Source organism: Harpia harpyja, chromosome 14, assembly GCF_026419915.1.
Source record: "Harpia harpyja isolate bHarHar1 chromosome 14, bHarHar1 primary haplotype, whole genome shotgun sequence".
NCBI classification, from domain to species: Eukaryota; Metazoa; Chordata; class Aves; order Accipitriformes; family Accipitridae; genus Harpia; species Harpia harpyja.
In genome coordinates this window covers 19,860,930-19,886,781 of record NC_068953.1, presented here as the reverse complement: position 1 = coordinate 19,886,781, position 25,852 = coordinate 19,860,930, and the positions used below count along the sequence as shown (strand labels likewise).

The 25,852-nt window shown below is 40.8% G+C and overlaps 1 protein-coding gene and 1 long non-coding RNA gene across 5 annotated transcripts; one reads left to right on the top strand and one right to left on the bottom strand.

Annotated features, from left to right (window-relative positions):
• Positions 1-1,514: 1,514 nt before the first annotated feature.
• SYNM (synemin) lies at positions 1,515-25,498 on the top strand. Of its 3 annotated transcripts, none has more exons than XM_052806963.1 (4): positions 1,515-2,336; positions 8,553-8,677; positions 16,337-16,410; positions 17,943-25,498. In XM_052806963.1, exons 1-4 carry the CDS (start codon positions 1,551-1,553, stop codon positions 21,764-21,766), a joined length of 4,809 nt encoding a protein of 1,602 aa, XP_052662923.1. In that variant the 5' UTR covers positions 1,515-1,550; the 3' UTR covers positions 21,767-25,498. The 3 variants fall into 3 exon arrangements, with proteins under 3 accessions (XP_052662923.1, XP_052662925.1, XP_052662924.1); XM_052806965.1 differs by lacking the exon at positions 1,515-2,336 and adding an exon at positions 2,838-3,728; XM_052806964.1 differs by lacking the exons at positions 1,515-2,336; positions 8,553-8,677 and adding an exon at positions 11,791-12,087.
• On the bottom strand, positions 6,366-14,481 carry LOC128150619 (uncharacterized). Of its 2 annotated transcripts, none has more exons than XR_008238122.1 (3): positions 12,535-14,481; positions 7,784-7,862; positions 6,366-6,750 (listed from the first exon to the last, which is right to left on the bottom strand). It is a non-coding gene; the product is annotated as an uncharacterized LOC128150619 (long non-coding RNA). The 2 variants fall into 2 exon arrangements; XR_008238123.1 differs by lacking the exon at positions 12,535-14,481 and adding an exon at positions 10,389-11,133.
• Positions 25,499-25,852: the final 354 nt, after the last annotated feature.

Below are 25,852 nucleotides of genomic sequence, written 5' to 3'. Positions count from 1 at the left end.
CGTAAACCACAGGAGCTTACCTCTTCCCAGAAGCATAGTGGTTTCCCTCATAAAAGAACAGCAGGTGTTGGAGTGTCACCGAGGGACTTGATTTTGACCACAAAGCCAAGAAAAAGCAAGTGTCTTTAGTAAATCTCAGCTTCTCAGTGACCTCTGACGGAGCAAATCTGCCAAGGCTAAATTGGCTGACTTTTAGGCCAAAGTCAATGATTTATCTGTGTTGGTTGGGCTGAAATCCTAGAGGCTGTATTGAGATTAGAAGGAAATTTACTCAGCAGAGAGCAAAGCAGCAGCCGAAATTTGGCCTTTCTGACAGCAGGGAGATGTGGTGCTGAGGTGGAAGGCTTTGGGAAAGGTGGGAGAGAGCAGAGAAGGGGGTGCAGTGCCCAGAGCAGATCTGTGCCCTGATCCCAGCTTTGCAGGGCTTGTGCCAAATTCCAGTCCTTTCCCTGTGTGAGCTTTGGTTGGGAGCGGTCCTGAGAAATAAATGCAGAGGTGGGAGCTGTGCTGCCTTACGTGACGCAGCAAATGTCTGCAAAACTCCCAGTGCTGTGGCACTGGGGGAAATTTAGAAGTCTCTGTGTGTGTCAGAGAGAGGGAGAGAAAGAATGCCCGGGGAGATGAAAAAGTTTGAAATGAGTCACTCCTCGTCTTTTTGTCTAATTTGGTAGATAGTACGGGGTGGGATGCTCCACTCTCCTTGCTGAGCAGCTCGTACATCGCCAGTTTCAGTGCAGTCAATGAAAGGACTTTTCTGGATTTAGCCCATATATGGAGCAAAACAAGGCAGAGGAGAATGGGGCACAGGGATGCACTGGCTGCAGGCGCTTCTGCCGGGTGGTGAGCCCGGGAGGTGGGATGCTTTTCTGTTGTGCAAAGATTTTATGAGTTGTGACGCAAGCTCAAAACTGGAGGCATTTCGGCATTTCAACGTAAAAGTGGTGTTCTAAAAAGGCATTGGACAGTTTATATTAACTTAAGCCCAGCGACTGTACAGTAATAGCAGCCGGTGGATCACAAACGCAACAAATACCTCCTGGGGAACAGAGCTCCTACGGCGGTGTGCTGGAAAAGCGGGCTCAGTGTCAGCCAGTACGGCCCACACCGGGGGACGGGGAACAAGGATGTCGCGAAGGGGCTTCGTGAGAGCGGTGCTGGGCGCTCCCGGAGCAGGGTCTGTTCCCTAGAGCGGGGTCTGTTCCCAAAGCGGGGTTCGCTCCCTAGGCGGGGTTCACTCGCTAAGCGGAGTCTGTTCTCTAAGCGGGGTTCGCTCCCTAGGCGGGGTCTGTTCCCTAAAAGCGGGGTCTGTTCCCTAGGCGCGACTTTGGCTTCCCCCTCGGAGCAACTTGGCGGGAGGCGCCACGAGCCCGGCAGGGGGCGCCGCAGGGCTGCGGCGCGGGCGCGGGGGCGGGGCAGGGCGCCCCGTGGGGCGGGGCCTGGCGGGGCCGGGCCGGGCCGGCGGCCGTCGCGGCGCTCAGAGCCCCGCGACGAGGCGGCAGCTGCGCAGTGCTCGTCGACCACCCCGGCCCCGACCCCGCGTCCCGGGCAATATGTGGCGGCGCTGGGAAGCGGGATGGGACGAGAAGAGGGAGCTGCAGGAGCTCAACTCCCGACTGCGGGTCTTCGTGTCCCGCGTGCGGGACCTGGAGGAGGAGAACCGCTTTCTGGCGCGGGAGCTGGCGGAGCTGCGGGAGCAGGAGCTGATCGGGCTCCGGGTGCCCGAGCAGGAGCTGGCCTGGCTGCGCATGCAGCTGGAGGAGCTGAGTCGGGCGAAGCTGGAGGCGGAGCGGGAGCGGGACGGGCTGCGGCGGGAGCTGGAGCAGCTGCAGCTGCTGGGCGCCGAGGTGCTGGCTATGCGGCGCCGCCTGGAGCCCGAGCTGGCCGGGCAGCGGGAGCTGCTGGAGCGGCTGCGGAGCGAGTGCGTCGCCCTGGAGGAGCTGCTGCTGCGGCTGCGGGCCGAGCACGGGCACCTGGCGGAGCGGCAGCGGCGGGAGGCGGTGGAGATGCGGGAGCTGCGGATGGACCTGGCCGCCTTGCCGCCCCCCTTGGCCGGGCTGAGCCTGGAGGAGCTGGAGGAGACCTACGAGATGCTGCTCGGCCAGAGCTGCCGGGAGACCCTGCTGCGCTACCAGGAGCAGATCCAGGTGCTGCAGGAGCAGGAGGCGCGGCGGGGCCGGGAGAGCCTGGAGCTCCTGCGGGAGGAGAGCCGGCAGTGCCGCCAGCACCTGGAGGACCTCCACCGCCAGGGCCAGGAGCTGTGCGGGCTCCGGGAGCGGCTGGAGCGGGAGCTGCTCGCCATGCAGGACCGCCACGGCGCCGAGGTGGAGGAGTACCAGGTGCGTGGCAGTGCCCCGCCGCCGCGTCGGGCGGGCCCCCGGCCGCTGTCGCCCCCCCCGGTCCCGGGCCTCTCCCAGCCCTCCTCGCCGGGACACTCTAGCCGTGCCGCTTCCTTCCCGCCCCGCGGTGCTTGTGTTGGTGCTCCTCCGGGTCTCCTTCCGCCCTCCTGCTCGCGTTTTTCCTTCAGTCCTGGCCCTCCCGCTCGCGTTTTCCCTTCAGTTCTGGCCCTCCGCGAGTTGTCATTTCCCACGACCCTGCACTCCGCTCCCGTAGGCTAATTCCCATCCCTCCCGCTCCCTCTGCGGCGCGAAGTGCCTAAACCCCTCCGAGTCTGCGTGGGCCAGGGCTTCCTCGCCCCGCTTTGCCTCCCTGCAGTAGGATTTCCCCAGGCTGGAAGAGGAGGTGGCCCAGCAAGAGCTTGTTGCTGCAGAGCCCTTCTCTGGGTGGAGCAGGGAGTCCCTCTGAGACCCCCTGCTCCGTTTGGGAGGAGCTGGGTGGATCCTTTGGTGGGGATCCAAAGGGAGACGGTGACCCCGAGGACATCTTCCTGGTGACAGGTGCTCCCTTCCCAACCTGCCCTTGGCAAGTACCCAAGAGCATGGAGCTGGCGCGGAGGCTTGCCAGGGCTCCGGCTCGGGTTGGCATAAGCAGATGGGACATGGAGCGGTCCCTAGGAGCAGATGCACCGAGTCCCCGTGCGGTGGGACACGAAGCTCCCCTTCTAGCCTGAGACTTGAGGTTGACCTGTCGTGATCAGAGAAATGATCTGAATTTTCTTCCTGCCTTACACACGCCCCTGCGGGCCCCGAGCCTAGAGAAAAGCTCCAGGGCCCCAGCGTAGTTAAGAGAACTTTTAGTTGTTTAAGGGCAGAAAGACTCGTTACTGTGCTACAGGCAGTGAGCAGAACAGATTTTTTTTTAAAATAAAACTTCAATGATGTAGGTGACTGGTATCTGTTTGAGGTGGATGTTTGGTGTTAAAGAGAGGGTTATAGCATCTGTAGCTGAGAATTTGCTTGCTGTCAGAGTAACGTTTGGCATAACGATGTATAATGACCCTGTGCTTGTGAACAGATCTGTAACTGCCGGAACAGCAAAATATCAGTTCATCAAATTTAGAGTGGAGAGCACATATTAGATCATCCAGACCATCGATCAATTTCCTGAGGGCAACATTTCTTTTGTTCATTGCTGGGCCTTTTATTAACACTCTGCTGGAGCTCAGTGTTTGTCTGAATCGCATTGTGTCCAACAGCCGTGGTAGATTACGGAGATGCTGGCAATTGGGAAAGGACTGGGACCTGTTGCTCTGTATGTGTCTGGTTTTTGTACATTGCTAGATTGTTTGCAAGTTGCATAGTTTGCAGATGCTGTGAACTGAGGCAGATGAGGTATGTAAGAAGTAATCAGAAAGGCTTTTAACTTTTAAATATTATTTTTTTCATTTTTGACAGGACAATTCATTCTTCCAATCATGTATGTAAACATTTCCAAAGCTTTAGAAGAAGATGTTATATGTAAATCCTCATTAATTAAATCTATCTATCAGTCAAAGCCAGGTGAAAATGTAAGGAAAAAAACCCCCTCTTTTTTTCCCGTTTTTAAGGTATGTAAGTTTATATAAATGTACATAAGCCTACTAATATTTAAAGTTATTTCAATTTCTAAAATATGTCCTCCTTGCTATCTATATTTGTTATTAGGGATTTATAATGAAAATTTCATTGATCTTCCATCATCATTGCTCAAATTTAAAACCTTTAAATATGGTGTTATTTTAATAAGAGCATTTTGTATAGCTCCCTATCCATGCTACAAGTTTTTCTTCTAAAGCCAGTTAGAATGGGTGTGTTCAGATACCTAACTCTTTCTTTCAACTCAGCAAGGTGTTTTTATACTGGTGTGTTGTCTCTGTATCTGGTTGTATTTTTAAAGAATTTTATTCAGAAGAGCAAGTGGAGACAGACCAACCCGTTGTAGAAGTCAGATAATCGAAATCAATGCATGCCCCTGAATTGTCCTGATTCAATACTAAAAAATGGATTGTTATTTTGATACCAACATAACAAACTTCTGGTTTACTTTCACAAGCATGTGGTGTGCTTTGGATTTTACAGGAACAATAGCTTCAAATCTTAGTAATACAAGAAGAAAAAAGTGCTTTGATAGCCAACTTGAAAACACGTGAGCTGTGTTATGTTTGAATATATATCTAGATAATATTTAAATTCTGGTGAAAATTATATCACAAGGTTTATAACTTCTGAATGGTTTCATATTTAAAATGTTTGGTTTCTAATGAGAAAGGCCTTTTCCAGTGGCCAGTCTACTGTACATGAGAAATAAAATATCATTTGCTCGCATCCAGGAATAAAAATTATAGAATGCATAGAAGCAGCTGTTTCGGGTTTTGTTCTTGTGATCAAAGCTTTTTTCCCTCCCTCATTATTTCTGTTATTGGTGAAAGTATGTTCAGCATGGATTTTAAACTAGTCTTTAAAGACCACCCATTCCATGCTTATTTATTGTAAAGTGTCACATAGAAATGATATGTCTGTACAGATTTAAGTCAAGTGATTATTGTTCATTGCAGCTGCAATGACAATTGGATTTATTCATATTTTCCATATATCATCCAGTTGCCTTATATGTCCATCCATGCCTCCTGCACCGTCCTTATCCTCACAAAAGCTTTCACCAGTGTTAAACAGAAATATGTATTTGGAGTTATAATTTAGCTGAACCAGGCAAGCTGTAAGTCATACATTGTTTGGAAAATTTTCACTGATCCTGGATGCTAAAGGGATGAACTCAGTACATCTCTTACTTCCATAATTTTAGCTGTGTGCTGTGACAATACTTACGTGATTTGAGAAAGCCCTGTGTTTTTTGGATGTAAAAATGGCCATGGCTCATCCTGCTGCTTTGAAATGAGGCAGATATTTTTCACTAATACCGTGGGTTTAGGATCAGTTCCTGCGTCAGTGTTGTGAGCTCCAGAAAAGAAGAAAACATCTTGTCAAATGAAACTATCAACGTCATATGCATTTTCTTGTGTACCAGTTTCTAGCCAGCTAAGTGCAGAGTGTCAGTTCTTCCCTTGCCAAGCCACTGAATGAGCTGTGGGATTGGTAGATAGTACCAGATTTACTGGACAGGGCTGGAGCCTGGGATCTTCTCTTTATTCCCTGAGTAGGTATAGCTTGGACAACCCAAGTAAATTCTTCTCCCTCTACTGCCCTGCTAAAATTTCCCACTGCTGCCTGGAAAGGAACATCTGAAGGGTGAGAAAGAAAATCACTTCTATTGAGTTACTGAGTTCTAGCAGGACATCAACTGGATTTGGGGGGGGGCATGAGATTGATGTGGTCAAGAAAGAAATCTTTCCAAGAAAGTCCTGTGTGATGCAAACACAGCTGCAACAATACAGGTTACCTTTTGCAAAATGGAAGTTTGCCGTCTTGCAATCTCCTGAACTTGGCCAAAGTGGTTTCTGTACTTTTTGGCATACTTGGAAATGGGACTTAAGACCAATTGTCCTTTGCATTATGTTCAAGCATCAGTGACTGGAGGGCTAGATGACCGGCTGTCTGCCGTCCAGTCTATACAATGTCTGCTCCCGTTGGAATGAATTCCTTTGGAACTATTACACAGCTGGCTGAGTTATGTAGCCCCATATGGTAATCATTAACTCAGACTTCTGGATCCCAAGTGCTTTCCCAGTCCATCAGGTAGAATCTAGGTGGCTTTTCAAACCCAGGCTATAGAACTTGGTGGTGACGAACTGAAGTTCCTATGTTTTAGATGGGTGTGAATATCCCCAGTCTTTCAGAGCTCCACAGACCCTGTAGTCCGGTGTACAGATTCCCTGTATAGATTCATCTGGGACTGCAGCAAGACCTGTGCATTGTGAAGCTCTTTTTAATAGATGCATGTACGTGTATGAGGAGGCCACAAATGCCTGAGTCACTTAATGTTTTGTATCAGAGCTCTTACCACCTTTAGGGGTTGGTCCCATAGAGATCCAGTCTTGTCTTTTGCTCCTTTTGCTGACTCCTCTGGTTCTGTCAATACCCTGTCCATTCTTGGTTGATAGCCTGTTGCTTTTAAAAGCAGGGCCTGGCACTTTTCTTCCCTTCTCATTTTGGGATTTTCCATTATGTCAGTTCTTGAACAGGATTGCTGCCTCAGAGCTGCTAAAGGTCAGCGGTTCTGCTTGCTGCTGTGCATGATCATACAGGATGTTACCTCCACTGCAGTCTGGATGAGGCTGTTGGATGGCTGATAGTACTTTTTTCAGATATACAGATATGATTTGTCTTCTGCCATAAAAAGGAAGTTTTAGGTACACTGAAGACTGTAGGCAAGGTTTGTTATGTCAAAGAAAACATCAGTGTAATCATTTAACAAGAGCTGCAAGTGCAAATGAAGAAATAGATTAACGTGTTATATAGAGAGATATACCCACATGTATATGAGGATACAGGCAGCTTCCTTCATAAAGCTTTCTTTTTACTTTTACTCAAAAAAAAAAAAAAACCCAAGAAAAAAAGACTATTAATGTTTAAAATGCCAGCACTTCATATTCTTAGTTCTTAAACCTTACTTCTGCCTAGGATATTATAATGGCATTAACCAACATGGGGAGTCCCCTGCTGTATCTTCATTTTTATGCTATTCCTCATACTGTGATACTTGAACACTTGCTGCGTGTAAATGATGTAATTTGAATTTTTTAAAACTAGACTATCAGTGTCTTGACTTTCCAGTGTGTATTGCAAAGCATTTGTTAGGATGCAATCTAAAATACGCTGTCATGAATTCCTGTTCAGTGCTGTACATGTGTATGAGATTTTGCTCTGTAAATGACAGTTCAGTGTCCTTGCATAGTGCAGAGTGATGTGAACAAAATAGAATCAGGCCTTTGCTGAGATTTAATTTCTGTCTTCCCAGCCCCCAGAACAAAGTGTAATCTATAGTATTTTGGTTAGCATCAATCTGCTGGCTGAGGATTGATCTGGGTTAGTAGATTCTGTCCACAGTGAGGAAACCATTAAGAACCGTACTGAACAGCTAATACTGATACTTTTAGTTCTGAGTCTGTACTGAACAAGCTCCTCTCAGTTATCAGGGGAGGGCTTATTTTCTGGAAGATGGCAATTTGCCCTTCATGTGAGAGGTAACACCAGCGATTAAAGCACTTATTTCTGCAATGTTCTTTTCAAGAGCATGAGAGTCGGTTGTCTTGGTCTAAATCAAGTCTTAATGTTCCTTTGCATAAGTCTTCGTTGCTTTTTCTGTTGTGTACAGTTTTCAGTATTTAATCTTCCATTTAGTATTTCAGAGTATGTTCAAATTTAGATAATTTTGGACTTTGGTATTTTTCTGCTCATCAGTCCCTTTCTCCATTTCCAAAACTTGTTAAAGAAAGGTGGACAGGCCTTACCTACTATCTCATCAGTGCTGCTGCTCTCAAGTCAATTGTGGGTGTCCTATAACTACACTCCTCCCATACATGCACACACCTATGAAGGTAAAAAGTTATATTTAGTTATCAAGATGAAAATGAGCAATCCCTTGTATATCTTGAGAAGCAGTTAGGACAAAGCTGGGTGGACTATGAAGCAAGTGTCCAAATACTGTAGAAAACCTGGCTAGAAGGAACCGCTGGAGGTTCATCCTTCACCCTCTAGGCACTATGAACATCTCCTGATGCTAGAATCCAAAAACTGATTTGGACCCACATGTCTATGGAACTGAAAATACTGATAAAGAGAAACAGGCCAGGTTCTCATGGCAAAGCAAATTGCCCAAATTCCTCATCTCAAGTATGATTTAGGCATGTATGTCTATGCTCTTAAAATGACAAAAGGAGTCACATTTAAGTCACATTTATAAAGGAGTGTATATTCCTTGTTATGTATACTTGATAACTTTTGTACAGGGCATCTGAATGGGTTTTACTGAAATATTTAACTAGCTTAGTAAGGCATAAAATGAAATCTTAGCATAAAACTCTGCTTCAGTAACAATGTATTTCAGATTGTATATGGGAAGGTCGTAGAGCTGATTTCTTCTGGTTTTTGAAGCAATGGAACATACTGATTTATTGTTCTCTCAGCTTATTTTTTTAATTAAGAATTTTAAGTTATTAGGCATTCAAGTGTACAGATTTTTATGTTGGTTCAAAACTAAAAATCAACATTTCTGTTTAGAGGATAATTGAAGCCTTAGAAGAAGAAAAGCAGTTCCTGACCATGTCAATCACAGATTACCTGAAGGACTACCAAGAACTACTGCAGGTGAAAGCAGGCCTTATCCTTGAAATTGAAACTTACAGGTAAGAATTGCAGTCACACTCAATTGTCTAATCAGAGGATAATTTTAATCCCTTTTTGTAGATATGGGAGCCCCATACATCGTCTTTCCAGCATTTAAAATACAGACAGCTACTTTTAGAGTCTCAGATCAAGACTCCTTGTATGTATTGCGGTTTGTTAAATAGTGTGAATGGACCCCTCATGCCAGTTTTTAGCTCACTGTTGGCTTGTTCTGTGACATGGGTCACCATGCCATTCTGTGCTTGACTGTGCTGTCTGTGAAAGGAAGATAACACTCCTTCAGAAGGCTGCTAATACATGTGGAGTTGTCTGAGATCTCTGGGAAAACTCTAAGAATATTAAGATACTGCTATTCATTAGTAATACTGATAAGAATTACTAGTGGGCAAAGATGACTGGAATTTGATCACTCGAGCAAAACTATCTCTGGTAGTAATTCATTCTGTTCCTCTGTCCCCAGAACAACACATTAGAGAAGCCAATATAATCCATAGGAATCCTATTAACTTTGTACAAATACAGTGATATGTAAGAAACCTTCTTAGTCCTGGCCAAGTTGGTATCAAATTGATGTGAATTGTTAACGCAATATTTGATTGCAAGGTGAAAAGCCAGTATCCCTAAATTGCAATCAATAAAACATGAGGTAGTGTAGTTGCCATCTGTCAACTTATATGGCATGTTTCATTGTTTAAATATGTGTCCACCTGCAGCATCGATATACGTAGCAAGTTTCCCATTCCTGTTTCAGTTGTAGGATAGTGGGAAGATAACAGAAAAGTCTGTTTGATTAAATCCTGGCTTTCTCCATCCTTGATTTGTTATGGAAACATGTTTGCATCAGGTGTGACATATCAGCAAACATCTCTGCTAGTGAATCTTCAGTACTGTATATCTCTCTAGCCACTTAGTAGCTGTGGGGTTGAAAAGCCAGAGTAATTCTCCTGTCTGGAGAATCATGATGTGTCAGTTGGCACATGGCATAAAAGCTATTCAGAAGGGAAAAAAACCCAAACCAACCAAAAGCTATGAACTGGAGGAAGATACTACCTTATTTTAAAGGTAATGTTTTTTTCTACAACTAGCACAATATTTTCAATAAATTTAATTGAGATACTGATCTTAAGAGAAGTGCCATCTTATTGAGCAAGGTAATAATTTGCAGAAATTTAATGTCAGCCTACTTTTGTATTCTTTTTAAGGAGTATGCCTCAGTCATTAGTTTGTCTATATTGTGTGCATTATTCATATTCAACCTGCGTAAACAGACAGTGGTATTACCAGTTATATATGATATATGCTTCTGTGTCCTAAAGTGTTAACACTACGTTCTAAGTGTGTAACATTGCTATGAACCAATAAGCATCTAAGTCTGGATAAAGATGGTACCAGCTGAATTATGGGTGAAATGTGTAGACTAAAGCAATTCACTGATAAAAATGAAATTTAATTGCAGTTGCATAACTGAAAATATGAGGAGCTTGAAAGAGTAACTACTGAGTAGCTTGATTACAGCCTAGTGAGCAAAGGATGTCTGTAGTCCATCAAAGAGCAAGAACAGTAGTCCATCGAAGAGCAAAAATGGCCTGTTCAAGATGCCTCGAGTATTGTATGCTATGAGGTACAGACCAAGGCTGGCTTCTAGACAAGATGAAATCACAAGCAGTATGTGGGACAAGTACTTTGCAGTCAACTGGTTAGCAACAGTACCTGGATGTTTGTTGGTGGAGTGGGATCTCTGTGATCCTTGAAAAGCCAGTAGTGTCTGGAGCATTACTAGTAGCAGAGAAACTGTGGAAATGGTAGCCAGTTGTGATCCTTATCTGTGTATGTTAATTCTGTTAACTTTGCTAAAACATATGATTCTTCTAAATTTAATCCTAGCTCTGATGTTGACTTTTACTGTTGTCACTTAAACTTTCTCCCTCGGTTTATTCATCTGCAAAATGGGATTAGCACTTTCACAATAATAGAATTATCAGAATTGTTTTCATCCAGAAGTAGGAATGACAATGCCCAGTGGACATGCTCTTAGTTGATAAGTGAACCATCAGTGCTTCTGCTCTGTGAAACCTTGTAAAGCCCATTAAATTCTGGAACTTCTCCAGAGGTCATATCACTGATTATCTGAGCATTATTGGTTTGCCTAAGGATTCCTTGCCCTCATTAATGAAAGGAGGCCAATTCAGCATCGCCTGCAGCATGTGTCTGCTGCCCAGTTAAGAAGCTCCTTAACCTGTAGGGTTTCTTCATCTGATTGTAGTGAATGCAACTTGTATCACTGATTGCGTTGGCAAGGCAGACTTCAGCGGACAAATGAGCATCTACCTACTGAAAAAGATCTACAGATGAAAGCGGAGAAATGGGCCTTGCTACAGATCAGAAAACATGCTATCTAATGCCTGCAAACAAAATTCTTCTAAAATATCAGAAGCTGAAAAGTGATTGTTTTCATTTTTTTTTTTTTTTTACATTTATACGTTTTTACTTATTCCTCTTATTATTCACCCTTCACTTAAGAAAATAATGCCTTTCCTACTGTATGCCTTTATCAACACTGCTGTGGGAGGGAATCAGTATGGATCCAGTTAGTAAGCTGTCTAGTAAAAGAATTCGGGACTGCTCATCTATGTACTTTTTCAAATCCCGTTCATCGCCCAGGTCTTTTTATCTGTGACAACCAGGGCATGTGAAGCCAGCTTGTTTGTTTTCATGAAGGATGTTGGCACATACCCTTGCTTATGCGTATTGGAAACAAAAGGCACCTAAATACTTAATTCAACATCCTGAACTTTCTTGAGGGCCTTGGCACGTCCTTTCCCCCTGGCATTATAGGTTAAGGGTGTGGTATCTAGTCTACTTCTTCTAGCTTTCTTTGTACCTCCCACCCTGTATTTTCTCTTTGTTTTACAACTCCTACAGGTCCTGTTTTAAAGCCAGTTCTTTCCGTTATTCAACACTGCTCCTGGACTGGCAAGAAGGATCATTGTTGCAAGGAACACCCTTCCCGAAGGACCAAGGGTACTTCCTCTCCGATTCTGCTCACCCTTCCTGCGCTGGGAGCTGAGGCTCACTCAGGAAGTGAAATATATGTCTTATGTGGCTTTATGAAGTTACACTCATGGGAATCTTCATTCGCAATCCTTTTTCACCAGTGAAGTAAATACTTAGCACGTGTCTTGCAGTTTTGTTGTGTGTTCTTGGAATCCTGCAAAATTGCAACTACTTAGACTATGCTTAAGTTTTATTTCCAGAGAGAAGTGGTGAATTATTCACTGTGTAAGACTCTTAATTTTAAAAGGAGACAGGAAGTCTGCCTAGGATCAGATTCACTATCAAGCCTTTCTCTTCAGCTATCAGAAGCTGCTTCTCTTCAAATAGCAGAGGCTGCCCAGAGCCTCCACCATAGGTTAAGTAGTTTTTCTGTCCTCTCTAAAATAAGTTGTTGCCGAAGGGTAAAACATTTTCCTTTGAAATCCTAGTTCATGGAAATGTTCTCTTCTAAGTTACCACCCTGCATCTTTAAGCAGTGGAGGCTACAAAGCTTCCCCCTCTCCCTTTCTTTTTTTGTCATGGTCATTGTCAGGATCTGTTAATACACTTGCCAGGCATACTTTCCAATCCTCCTTCGGTTGGTTTCCTACATCAATACTTCTGACACTTTCCATGTCTGCCTCTCAAGAAATCATCAGCAGCATTAAGGCCTCCTCAGCTGCTCACGACAGCTTTTTCAGTCAGTTTCATTATTTCCTGTTCACAACTTGTACCATCCAATATGTCCTATTCCTGTATTTGTTTTATTTTGAGAACATTCTGAGTTTTCTACACCCAGGGAATTTAACATGCAGTCAGTTACCTGCTGTTCTTCACACAGTGCTTGTCCTCCCATCCCGTGATGGAAAAAAGATGTGGAGTGGCCTTTACCCCTAAAAATTCTTCTTCCATTCCACTTCCTGGAGAGGTTTTGTTTTTTTGTAACTTCTTGCCAAATACCATGAATAGAGAGGATGAATTTTTACGGCCTGCTGGCTAACTGCCCCATCTGAGATTTTGGGTTTCTGTAGTTGAAACAAAGTCATTGCTGTTGTGAATGACCATGATAACATTTGCAGTGCATCCTTTTGTTTTTGGTAACTTTTCTCTCCCGACCCCAACCAGTTTATCTCATCCACCTACTTTCATGGACTAGTTATTTCTGTCATTATCCAGCACACCGCAGGTCTTCAGGCTGACTAGCATGTCGCTGCTAACTTTAGATAAATGACATTAATAATGAAATGAGTTAAAGGTGCAGTTGGAATATTTTCTGGCAACACTTAAACTAAGTATTAACACAACGTGTATATGTCATTTGGGATCTGATTTCCAGGAAGTAGCTGACATGGTTATTTTTTAGAAGTGCTGCTTGGAGGAATGTTTTTTGTTATTACTGTGAATACTTAAGAGTTCACATAGTTGAGATTAACACCCTGTTCTTCAGGCAGTTTAAGTTTAAAAGCAGTCCTCACCATGAAGAGGTTATAGTTTAAATTATTAGTATTACAAAAGCATGTAAAGGAACAGAGAAGCAAAATGACGTGCATAAACTGAAGCTATGGTGGAGCTGAGGAACATAACCTGAGTTTGCTGACTTCCAAGCCAGTGCTCAGGACATTACACTACAGTTTCTCATGCTAGTTTATTAAGCCGAAGTCAGTTTAACATTTTCTTGTTTATCTGATAAGCTTGAGGACCTACATACTATGAACTGTGTACAGTAAAACACTGATTCACTGTCCCGTTTTATAGAGGTTTCATGAAGCTTTACCTTTTCATTTTTGAATACAACGTATTTTCAGTAGTAATATTTCAGATCCAGTTTTCTGTGTGCTGTTGCCCTTTGCCATATACAGTTACCTCTTGGAACTTATTTTTAGTGACTTCATACGTTGCTGCAGCAACTGAACAACTGTTGTTTTAACAGCAGCCAGAAATCCTTAAGTCAAACTACCCGCATTCCTAGTTTCCTTCGTCATGGTTAACACTTTCATTGCCAGCTCCTTGATATATCTCTGCAACGTCACCGCCAGCTTCTCTAGTGCATGTATATCTGAGCAATTTGTTTGGCACTCACTAGCTTTGTCAGCTCAGATGTTTGGTCTTGGGAACATTCTCTGTATGTGTTGAAGTCATCTAATTCCTATAAAGCCTCTCTTAACATGGAGGAGGATAAATTGCTTTTACTTTGGTTTTTTGACTAACAAAGAAGTAAAGGTATCCATCTGAGCCTGTTTTAAGGGGGAAAATGACCTGTAAATATGTTAGGTAATACTAGCCTGGCTTTTCTTCTGAATCTAGGCAAATCCATGATTGCAAAGAAAACCTTACTAATGGTATTTTGCTGATGTAGCATTGTCCTACTGAATCTAGAGGCAGTCAGAAACCAAAAGAAGCATAAAATGTCCACCGTGATCAGTCATGTGAAGTGTGAAATCTACAGGTGACATATAAAATGTCTGCTTTGTTAGTTTTCACAGAAATGCCCAGCAAATGTATTTATACCACAACCCTAAATTGCTTTCAACTCCCGCCCCCGGAAGTCAGAAGCCTTGGCTATCATAATCCTCCAGCCTTACTCTTGACAACTTTCATGTTGCAGCTGTATGTTATCAGTGCAAAACATCTGGCATTTCCAAAACTGGAAATGATGAAACAGGTATCTCACTAGTAGAAGTGAATATAAAAACACCAGAGTTACTGTACTGATGATAGCATTCTGTTGCATATTGAAAGAACCTGCCATAGAATTTCTAGGCTGTTGCACCAGAATGCTGCAGTTGAGCACTTTTTTGGGGGATAACATAGCTTGTTGCCCTGCAAAAGTAGAAAAGGGACAGACTGCCATTTTTTTTTTTCTTTTTTTGAAAAATGGCTGGACATATTTTAAGTCAGACAGTACAAGCATGTGGACAGCAGGAGGGAAGGAAAGCACACAAAGATTTCCAGAGAATTTATCAGGAATTCTGAGACTCAGTCTTACTGGATAACCATCTCTAAAACTTCTAGAACTGAATAAGATCACCCTAATATCTACTTTTTGTATTTGGTATATGGAAGAAGCCAACAATTTTATTTTTTTAGAGCAGCTGAGTAATTCTAGAGAATGCACTTAGTTGCCCCACCTGCCGCACTGCACGCCTTCCCCCCGCCCCCCGCCTCCCCCCCCCCCCCAGGACAAAAGTATTCTGTGTGCCTACTTGAATATTCTTAATGCAAAGCAATTACTCCTGAAAATGTTTTGCCCCTCAGTTGTGCTAATCTCCGTGGGAAATGTACCTCTGGAGTATTTTCCACCACTGTAGAAAGGAGAAAATGTAGGGTAGTGACCTTATGCAGGAATAGAACAAGCCTGTGGCTGCTGTCAGATGGGTCTTGAGGGAGTGCGGTCCTTGTACGTGCATGCTGTATAGGGAACAAAGTTTGGCATAAAGGAAGGATAGCCAGTGTTCTCAAGCAATCAGCTGGGTATAATGTCTCCAAGAACAAGTAATGTGTGTCACCAGCATAGAAGAGGCAATTCACAGAGTTTCCATTCTGTGCGTCAGCACACCAAGAATAGGTAGTAAACAAAATTATGAAGCAGATTATCAACAGTTTGCCTGCTTCTGCTATTTGCTTGTAGTGATCTAAGTTCCATAATGTAAAGGTAAGCAAATTGGTGTACTGTCCATTTCTGATCAATTGCTGCTGAGCTAACATGATGTCTTGGTTGGTCAACAAGAGGAAGCCTTGACCACAATAGTCCTGTGGAATTGCTAGCTTCGTGGAACTATGGAAGCTATTAGAGAGTCACTGCAAAAAATAATGAATGGAAGGCTGAGGAACAGAGGGGACAAACAGAGATGTCATTAAAAGAAACCAAGCAGTTTCTGTCACAAAGCATTTTCCTAGTCCTTTCTTGTAAAATATGTTGTGTTGATTTCCAATTGAATAGGAAATAAGAACAGTTACTTTAATACTGTAAGTTGTTTCCTCTAGCACTAGCCAGTGTTTGACAGGAGAAGTAATACTTTCCTTCAATTTTCATTTGAAAAGGATAGAACTTACAAATCCTGGCTGTAACAGTTCCCTCATATATCACACTGCAACAACACCTTTAGTACTGTATTACCAGCAGGAAAGCTGCTGACTATTTGCTTGCAAATATTTTTTTCTTTTTTGCCTTTTCTTTATAAAACATCTCCATGTGTTTCTCTGAGAAAGCTTTACTGAATATCTGGTAAGTTTTGCGTGGCTTTGTTTTCTCCTAACTCTGTTATAAGATCATCATTCTGGAAAAATTTGCTAGCTTGTATGATTCCATAGTGGAAATCAGTGGATCTTGTCTATGTCAGGAAGCAGTATGTTGGCTCATGTGGAAGACTTGATCTAAAACTGTATTATGTCTGCTACTGTCACCTACTGTAAGATTACTGCATTGTTCTCATGAACTGGACTCTGCAGACAAAGAGTCTGGAAGATGCTAAGGATTTCTCATTCCCAGTAATAAAAATATGTGTGTGAAAAACACTCAGAATCTGACCCAACTGCAGGGTAATTGTTTCTAAGACTTATAAATTTTAAATATTACGATTATTTTCCGAATATTTTATTGGAATGCCTTTTTATGTGTTTTGCAGAGCTTTGTTAGAAGGGGAGAGCAACCAGTGGATTATTACATGGAGAGATCAGCATACAGGGAAATTGCCTCAAGGTAAAAAATGAATATTAAAAAATGAATGTTGAATGAAATTAAATATGACTGGAAACTATGGTTTAGTTGTATTCCTGAAGAATACTTTTTGCGAGTATATTGCAAAATGAATATTGAATTGGCTTTGACTGTTAATATTTTAAATCAACATACAGCTATTCTATATGAGATAATTTATAAAATCACGACTTAAGTGGAGAAGGTAAATAGGGAGTGATGTTTCATAGCTCTAATGGTGCAAGAACTTTTGAATGCCCATAGGTCTTAAGAGAGTTTTGAAGTATAAAGCAAGAGGTATTTAACTAAACATGTAGTTAAAATTGTGGAATTCACCATCATGAGGCATTGTGAGTGTTAAAAAGTTTATGTGGGTTTAAAGAGAAGTTTTAGCGAGTAATGAAAGAAAAATCAAAGACTTACTAAACATAAAGATACCGTTTCTATCTTAGGAGCTGCAAATCTCTGGAGGCTGTGAGAGTATACCAGGGAAGTATCACTATTTACTTGCCCTGTTCTTATACTCTTCCCTATGTATCTACTGTTGGTCACTGTAAACAGGATACTAGACAAGATGGACCTTCGATCTGACTGCTATGGCCACTGTTATTAATAACAGAATTAGTCTTGATAATACTCCTGAGTTTAACAATATATGTTCTTAAAATCATCAGACTATCATAGACAGTAGTCCCAGAAGAGATTTGAAGGTGGCATCTGTAGTAGTAAATTAAACAGACTAGGGCCTAGGCTGAAACGCTGACATAGAATTGCCTATGCTGTTAAATTGTTAGCAATGTCTGTGGCACAGTTTTGATCTGGACTAGCCAGTACTTTTGCAGACAATGCTCAGGCATATTTAGTGGTTACCACAGACCAGGAAACACTACCAAAGTCAGAGGAGATGTGGCTAGCTTTTTAGGAGTAGGAGATTTGAGTTGTGCAGTGCTGGTTGGTTTTAGAGCCAGACAATGATTCCTGGTACATTTTATTAAATTGTATAGATATAGCCTAAAAGGTTCTTTATTTCTCTCCCTTGTTGTACCTTGCGGCTATGAAGAGTTGTGTTTATGTTTTCAATTTCCAGTTTGTGGTGGCAGGTATGCCTTTAATTCTCAATAGGAACTGCGAAACTTCAGGCCACTTTGACTGAAAGTTTTTTGAAGCAAAACCCCAAGCCTAGGATATTAACATACATTATTTAATAAGAAGTTGTAAATGTAAATGAGCATTAATATACATACGAAAGGTGTAACTCTTAAGTATATGCCATAACACCCAGTAGCTCACAACAGGTAAAATCAGCAAGAACTTGCAACTTAGTAAAAAACTTTGCTTTCAGTTTTAATATAATTTATGCATAGATTTAATTATCATGCAAAACCTACAGGAATGTCTTAACAAAGCTCCACTGAAAATGAAGCCATTATTTCTTTAAAAAATTTAGTATAAAATTTCTTAGCTCATGCCTCTTTTATATTATTTTAGACACAAGCCATTATTTTAATATTTGGTTACCTATGCTCTTTTTACAGGTATTATAAACACGTCATATAACTACACTGATACTTATTCTACTTATCGAGAAAGAAATAGAAATAAAGCTTCACCAGCTATCAGGATCACTGACACAAGACATAGAATGCCAGTGATGAATACTAGCAGTTCTGCACGTTATTCAGCTCAGTCAACACAGGCTGGATCACAGACAACAGCCAGTGGAAGGGCTTTTGGAAGAGAGGTACTTGGTTCAATATATCGCCCTTCAACAACTGTTACAAAGGATGAAAGGATTGTAACAGACCACAAAGATTTAAGAACATTTACTCCAGCCTACAGTAGCTGGAAAAACACTGAAATGCAGCAAAAGATAATTCCAGAAAGAAAGAAAACAGAAGTTACAACTTCATCCACAGTATCTTTTTCAGAAGAATCAGCACATGCTGAAAGATCAGGCAAGGACCACAAGCCTGACACAAAGCCAGGGATTTCTGAAAATATAAGAACAAAACCAAGCTTCACTAAATTTCCGACTTATGAGCTGAATACCAATTTTAAACCATCTAAATATGAAGAAACCATAACTGAAACTTGGACAACGCTAAAAGAAAAAAGAGGAGGCAGCAAACCAACTGAAGAAAAAAAATCTCTGCTGAAAGAAAAAGATAAGCTAGAGAAACAAACAAAGGACGAGAAAAAGAAAACAGATGAGAAACCTTTTCTAGAAGAAAGAAGTGTTGATTTTGGAGGGAAAACTGAGCAGAAAAAATATATCCACGAGGAAATCATTAACCAGACGTTAACAGGGACTGATATTTCTAATGCAAGAACTTTGAAAAGTGAATCAACCAAAAAGGATACAAATGTGACCTTGGAATCAAGAAGCAAAGAAGTCATTGAGATACCTATCAGTCTTGAAATGCCTGCTCCTGACAAAGAATCTCAGAGTAATAAAGAAATAAGGTTAGAAGGTTTTAAAACTTCCATAGGAAGAGAAACAGATGACCATGTAACTAAGCCTGCTGAAATTCACAAAGTGAGTATTTTGGAAGCAGAATCCAGTTTGAAAGATGAAAAGCAAATTAGTGACAGAAGTCATAAAATGGGAGCTCTGTCAACTGAAAATATAGCAGAGAATATTGTTGCTGACATTCTTAAAAGTTTTACGCAGTCTCCTAGTTCACAGATATCAACAGACATGAAAGTGACCTATTTTAATAAGAAAGAACAACCAGATGATGGGAAAATAAAGACTGAGATCACAGTGCAATCTCAAGTTCAAGAAAACATAGATATTTCTGATGAAGCTGACGAAGGAGGTCTATCAACTCAGGATGTTAGAAAAGTGGTTCGAGAGGGTCTTGAGGGAACTCCTTCCAAAGAGGAGATAGAAGAAATAGTACATCATGGCCTGAAAGGAAATGAAGGCAGAAAGAACATGTCTGTTAATGTTGAGATTGTAGAGGAGCCACTGGATTATGCCACTGATGAAAGGACTGATTTTTCAACACCTTTTGAAGTAGAGGAAGTGGAAGATACGTTCCCAGAGAGAGAGAGGCGTTACGGTGATGAGGAGGAACAAAACGTAACGTTCACATATGAAGATGTTAAAAAGAAGAAACAACGCCATGAGAGTTTCACTCACGTGGAAGAAGTAACTGAGGAAGATGACTCACCTACTGAACAAAAATATTTTGTATCTGTTCCTGATGATCATCCTATTATTAATGAAAAAGACAAGGACTCAGTATATGGGCAAATTCATATAGAAGAAGAATCGACTATTAAATACTCTTGGCAAGATGAATTTTTGCAAGGCACACAAAGTAAGAGACATGAAGGTGTAAGCTCTCCAGAGGAAACATATCAAGTGGTAGGGGAGGAAGCAAGTGCCCATATTTTAAAAGAGTATCCTGAAGCTGAAACATCCCATGTTGAATCCATTGTTATTGAAAAGGAAATTAAAATTCCCCATGAATTTCAGACTTCAATAAAAGGGCTTTTATCAAAGGAAACAAAGGACCCTAAACATCAATTGAAGGAAGCTTTGGAGCAGTTGGAGGGCAGTCTCCCAGAAAGTGTGAAAGAGGAGCTGTCTGCATTAACAAAAGAAAATCAAGCTGACTCTAGTAGCTTAGAATTTGATATCAAAAAAGTTGATCAAACGGAGGAGGGTGGCTTGGTAACAATTGTTGCTGAAGTCAATCTGTCACAGACACTTAATACTGATGAATTTGATGTAGCTCAGCTTGGTGAAGTAATTGCAAGTGAGAAGGAGAAGGCAACATTGCACTCCCTGAAAAAAGGGAGCTCGGAGAGAGTTGTTGATGGTAGAAGCAATATAGAAGTAGATGTTTCTTCCCACAGTGATAAATACACTCCTCTGGCTGATCAAGAAATCTATAACTCATCCACAGTGAGGAGGAGTGGTGGCACAGGGTATCATACCACTGAAAAAGTTATTTATCGCAGTTCGGTTTTGGAAACTGCAGATTTTGGAGAAGTCTCTCACTCACCACAATCAACTGATGAGACCAAATCCATAAGGCATATTAAGGTTGGTCCAGCAGAAGTTCAGAGATTTGAGCAGATAGTATATGAAGGGCCTGGTTCTGAAATGCTGGAGCTCAGTGCTACAGAAGATATTGTTCAGACAGAAGGATCGTCAGAGTTTAGCCGATCTGTGAAGCATTTTAAACTGGGTCCTAAAGAAATCCAAACAACAGAAGAAGTAATTTATACAGGCCCTATTACTACAACTGTAGAAGAGATTGATTCTGGAAATCTTTCCCATAAGTTTTCAACAGACTTCAACAGGTCCACCAGACATGTCACAGTAGGATCAAGGCAAGTAACTGAAGAAGTCTCTATTGAAGGGCCTGCGTCAGACTCTCTGGAGCTCAATAGCTCAGGTAACCTTTCTCAGACAGAAAGGTCTGAGGATGTCAGCAGATCAGTAAGGCAATTTAGATTAGGTCCAGAAGAGATTCATACTGAGCAAGTTATCTTTGAAGGACCAATCTCCGGTAAAGTGGAGGTCAGTGACACTGGAGACTTCTCAGAGACAGAAAGTTCAGTCAGACACATTCAGTTGGGTCCCCAAGAGTTTATGACAGCTGAAGAAATCATCTACCAGGGGCCCATCTCTGAGCACACAGAAATCAGTGAACTGGAAGACCAGACTCTTTCAGAAGGCTCAATAAAGCGTGTTAGACTAGGTCAAGTGGGAGTTAAAACCACTGAACAAATCAGATATCAGGGCTCCCTCTCTGAAACTCCTGAGCTCATTAACAAAGAAGGACATCTTTCAGAGAATGAAGGAAGCTCAGATATCAATAGATCTTTCAGGCATATTAAAATAAGTCCTGTAGAAACTCATGCTGAGCAAATAATCTTTACAAGACCTATTTCTGAAACACTGGAAGATCTTTCACAAACAGAAGAGTCAACTGAGAGCAGTAGGTCTGTAAAGCATTTTAAAGTAGGACCCAAGGAAACATCTTTTACTTTTCAAATGGATGTTTCCAATACGGGTGGAATATCTACAGTAAAAAGTGGAGAACAGCAAGCAACAATGCCCATATCCAATAAGCAAGACCCTTCTGTTGGTCAGTCACAGATTGTAGTTGAAAGTGACCAGATTGTAGAAGACGAAAATCAAAGAAGAGGCTATGTTCTCTCCAGTTTTTCTCAAGATCATGGTGAAAAGGTAGTGGAAAGGTCCTTTTTTGATAAAACTGTACAGTTGCAAAGAATGGTAGACCAAAGGTCAGTTATTTCTGATGAAAAGAAAGTCGCTCTTCTTTATCTGGACCATGAGGAGGAAGATGATGATGATAATGATGGACAGTGGTTCTGAAAGGACTCTTTAATGAAGTCTACTTAGCAATTTGTTTATACATATTTTTGGTTATCTTTCTTTTTTAAAAAGATAAAAAAAGGGATGGGGAAACACTCAAACTATTTAGATTATTAATAGTGGACTGAGAGGTATTGAATCTAAGCCTCTACCTAATCAGCACACTTTTTGCTTTATTGGAAATTTTATTTTTGGGAGAAATCATGCTATTAGTATGTTTTCCTCAGAGACCTGCGTCCAATAATTTCAGATTTTTCCACCCATAGAGGCAGGAATTTGCTACTGGGGAATTCAAAGGATTCTATTTTTTTGTTTGTTTTATAGCAGGTCAATTAATAAGTGTGTGCTTGAATAGGACTTTTCCATTTTTTTTTTTTTTTAAATACTGTATTGTACTTGGTTACTAAAATATTCAGCAATTCTATTTAAATCTCAAGCTACTGACCACAAATATAACAGACTATAAGACTAATGAGGATGGTAGGTAGCTGATTTTCAATTCCATTTCTGAGTACTTAGATGCAACACCTAATTAAAACGTTTTAAGATACAGTTATTACAGCTATAAAAAATAAATACATTTCTGTAGGATCAAACTAAGCATAGCAAGAATTGACAAAAATGGTATTACTTGTATAGCTAAAATGCAGTGCAAAAAAGAAAAAGGTAACACTGAAGCAAGAATTTCTCACAGTATTCCTAATGAGAAACAGTGATTTTTATGGTTAGGCAGTAGTACATTTAATACCTTTAAAAATAAAATAAATTTAAAAAATAGGCTGGATAGTATTTCCACTGATGTAAGGAGAACTCTTTACAGCTTCAGTGGCTATGTACATTAATAACATAAACTTATTTTGCAGTATATGGGTAACCTTGATACTAGGTATTGCTAAAGGTAAGTGTGAAGTGTCAAACATTATTACATAATGCCCGATTTCTTAATGCAGTGAAATTAGCTAATACGTGTTTTGTTCTGAACAAAACTTGTAAAAATGGCATTGATGACACTTACGATCATTGTGTGTCGAGTAATTTCCAGATAATCCTTTCTTTGTTTACAAATGAGAAGATGCCCTTTTCAATTACTAGCCCTGTAAACCTAACCTGAGATTTGAATTTTCCTTTTTTTTTTTTTCCTTTTTTACTGGTTGTAATATTTGCCTTAGGCCAAAGTTGGTTTCTACTTAAATCATTTGAAATAAACTAATTTCACTTGGATTGCACATTGGTTAAATGAAGGACATAATTTAACTTTACAAGTATAATTCAGTGACTTCAAAGTCCAGATCAGAAGACAGTACCACTAACTGTACTAAACTGTGCAGTGCTAGCAGAAGCAAAAATAGCAGCCAAAATATTTTTGTCACTGGGGTAAGAAGATACCATACTGGACACATATGAGAAATAAGATACACAAATGAGAAGCTGCTGTTTTTACATGCACACACACGCACGCACACTCACTCAACCACTCACTCTTTCACATGGCTGCAGAGTAGAAACACACCTGTATCTGGATGGCTATGTTGTGCCAGTCCGGTGGTTGCTGACTCAGAATTTTTTTTTTTTCCTGTGGTTATGTAAGCATAGTTTTGTGTGTGCTAATCCATATCAGAATCCAGTTAAACTATCTTAGTCTGGCATGGCTGGTCACTTTTCAGATTGCTTAATATTAACAGAAGCTAGATTTTTTTCAAAACTGACTGCTACTTTATAATATGAATGTAAATGCAAAGCTAAAGAGAAGCTCCATGCTGACTGACATACCGTGCTGTTTCAGATATGGGACAGTTTAATCGTTGTGTGCCTTAGTTACTAAGTTTGAAATTGTACAAAGCTATTAATGTTCCAAAGATTAACTCATGAGGTTTGTCAGCACTGCAAACTTTTCTGTATGTTCTCCTCATTTTGTATAAGTGTGAGTACCAGGGTACTTGGGATTGGATGTTTTTCAGTTGTGTACTATGAAATCATTTGTTGAAATTGGAAGTGTAACCAACAGCTGGAAAAGGAATAGGGAACTGAGGTGTGTAGAAGCACTAAAGGCATGTATGCTAAGGTTATTTATACTGTTCACTGTGTAATGGATAATAATATTTTTTCAAAATTATTCATATGTGCCCCCAAAAGATCCTGTGCTTCCATTTATAAATAGGGTGTTATTAATTGTAACACTTCTAGTATCATCCTATGCTTTTGTTTCCTTAGCTGGCCCTATGATTTTAAAGATGGTAACATGTCTGTGTTTATTTTAATAATTGTGTATAAGCCAAAGTTTTCCAGCTAGACGCCTAACTGCAAGCAATCAGATTCTGTACTTCAAGTATTAAACAACTGCATAAAAGAAGAAGTCAGGTCTGTAATAAGCAGCAGAGTTAAAAAAAAACAGTTTTCTTGAAGTTTTATTCTAAGCTGAAACTTAAACTTTCTCTGTAAAACAGATATAAGAATATCTGCAGAAAATGTATTTTGTAACCAACAAAAAAGCTACTTACAAGGTCAAATCCATGTATTGATACCTTGTGGAATCTTGTAGACAGACATGCTCCTTAAGAATAACTATACCAACACTGTTACGTTTATCTTCACCTGCTCAGAGGATTATAATATCAGATGAAGGAATAAACCAGTAAGAAGCAAGTGAATCTCAAAATGTAGATGGCCTTAGCACTGAAGGAGAAAAAAAAATAAATCAGTATTGTTTCCACTGAGGCAACAACAGCTCCTTTATGCATCACTTTTTGAGGTAGTAGGTTATACCAAGATATATTTCCGTTTTGATTGTCTGGAGGGAAAAATTTGTTCTGTGTAGTTTCTTTAGTTCTATTTAAGATCAGGATTTTAATCAACTGTTGGAAAGTTAGTTTATTGTAGAGAACTGGAAATGTGCATTAGCATAACATTTAAATGTATGCACAGTTCCTTTGCATAAATACTTTCGGGCTGTAAAAACAAAGATATCTCATGTAACAAGGGTTTAAGTTTTAAAAATGTTTGTGTAAGCAGCCCATTTTCCATTTAGTTCTTCTTAACCTGAGACATTTTGACATAATGCTAGCTTTTGGGTAATACTACCTTCAGGCAACAAAATGTAGTTAGGTGGACAATCACATCCTGCAGGCCTAATGGTTGCATTTGCAGAATCAGGGCTGTAGGTCCATGCATTACTAAGAGCAAATACAACCTCCTGTCTGATGTATAAACTCACCCTATGTGATCACTTTCTGCGTAAGTATTATAACCTATGGCTGAAAGGATTGGTGATACAACCTCAGTCAGCATGCACTTCTGAAGCTTACTCATATAAGTTGTGCTTTTCATTAAATACAAATGAGAACTTTACTGCTGAGTTTGGATTAAACAAAATGCTTTTAAAATAGATTCAGTAATTTGGCAGGTAAAAACCTATGTATTTATATGCTGATATAGATCAGAAGTGGGGCACTGTTTTCCAAATGTGTAAACCACAGGTCTAGAAAGCAAATATAGCATAGAATATAAAGAAAGATGTGTGAGAGACCTAGAACTCTGTAATGACTGATGTTTGTGCATAGCAGGTGTTTAAAAAGACAGTAAGAATGTTGAAACTGGGTTTATTGATGTCAGCTGTGTGAAACTTTGCAGGCAGCTTGTGTTTTGGTCATTTGTAATGAAACTGCATTTTTGTGGTGGTATAAGCTTTGTGATTTTACACTTTTTCACTCTTGAGTATTAAACAATCAAAATCAATGCAGATGTTACTCTTTCTTCCCGTCTGATGTTTTTAAGGCTGCGCTGTCAAAGAAAAAGGACTTCATGTCTATAAATGCCTTGCTCTAAGGCCTCTCAGACTGATGAGTTAATTTCAGTTCAAAGAATGAACATAATTTTTCATTCCAGCAAAGGCATACCTCTTTCACATTGATAATAGAAATGATGGCAAAACATAACATATTCTTTATTGCACCTACATACAAAACGGGTGGACAAGCAGTGGTTCTTGAGTTCAACAGCTGGTAGTGGGAGAGGCAGTATAAAACAACACAGAAGGTAGGACTCCTGGAGTTGCCAGCATCATAGTCTTCTTTGGATCCTGGGATTTGA

What these genes read in the sequence shown, in the direction of transcription:
- SYNM (XM_052806963.1), top strand. Translation starts at nt 1,551, where the DNA reads ATGTGGCGGCGCTGGGAAGCGGGATGGGACGAGAAGAGGGAGCTGCAG. An exon ending in CTTGAAATTGAAACTTACAG is followed by an intron (nt 8,678 to 16,336) that starts GTAAGAATTGCA and finishes TGTGTTTTGCAG; the next exon opens with AGCTTTGTTAGAAGGGGAGA. An exon ending in TACAGGGAAATTGCCTCAAG is followed by an intron (nt 16,411 to 17,942) that starts GTAAAAAATGAA and finishes CTCTTTTTACAG; the next exon opens with GTATTATAAACACGTCATAT.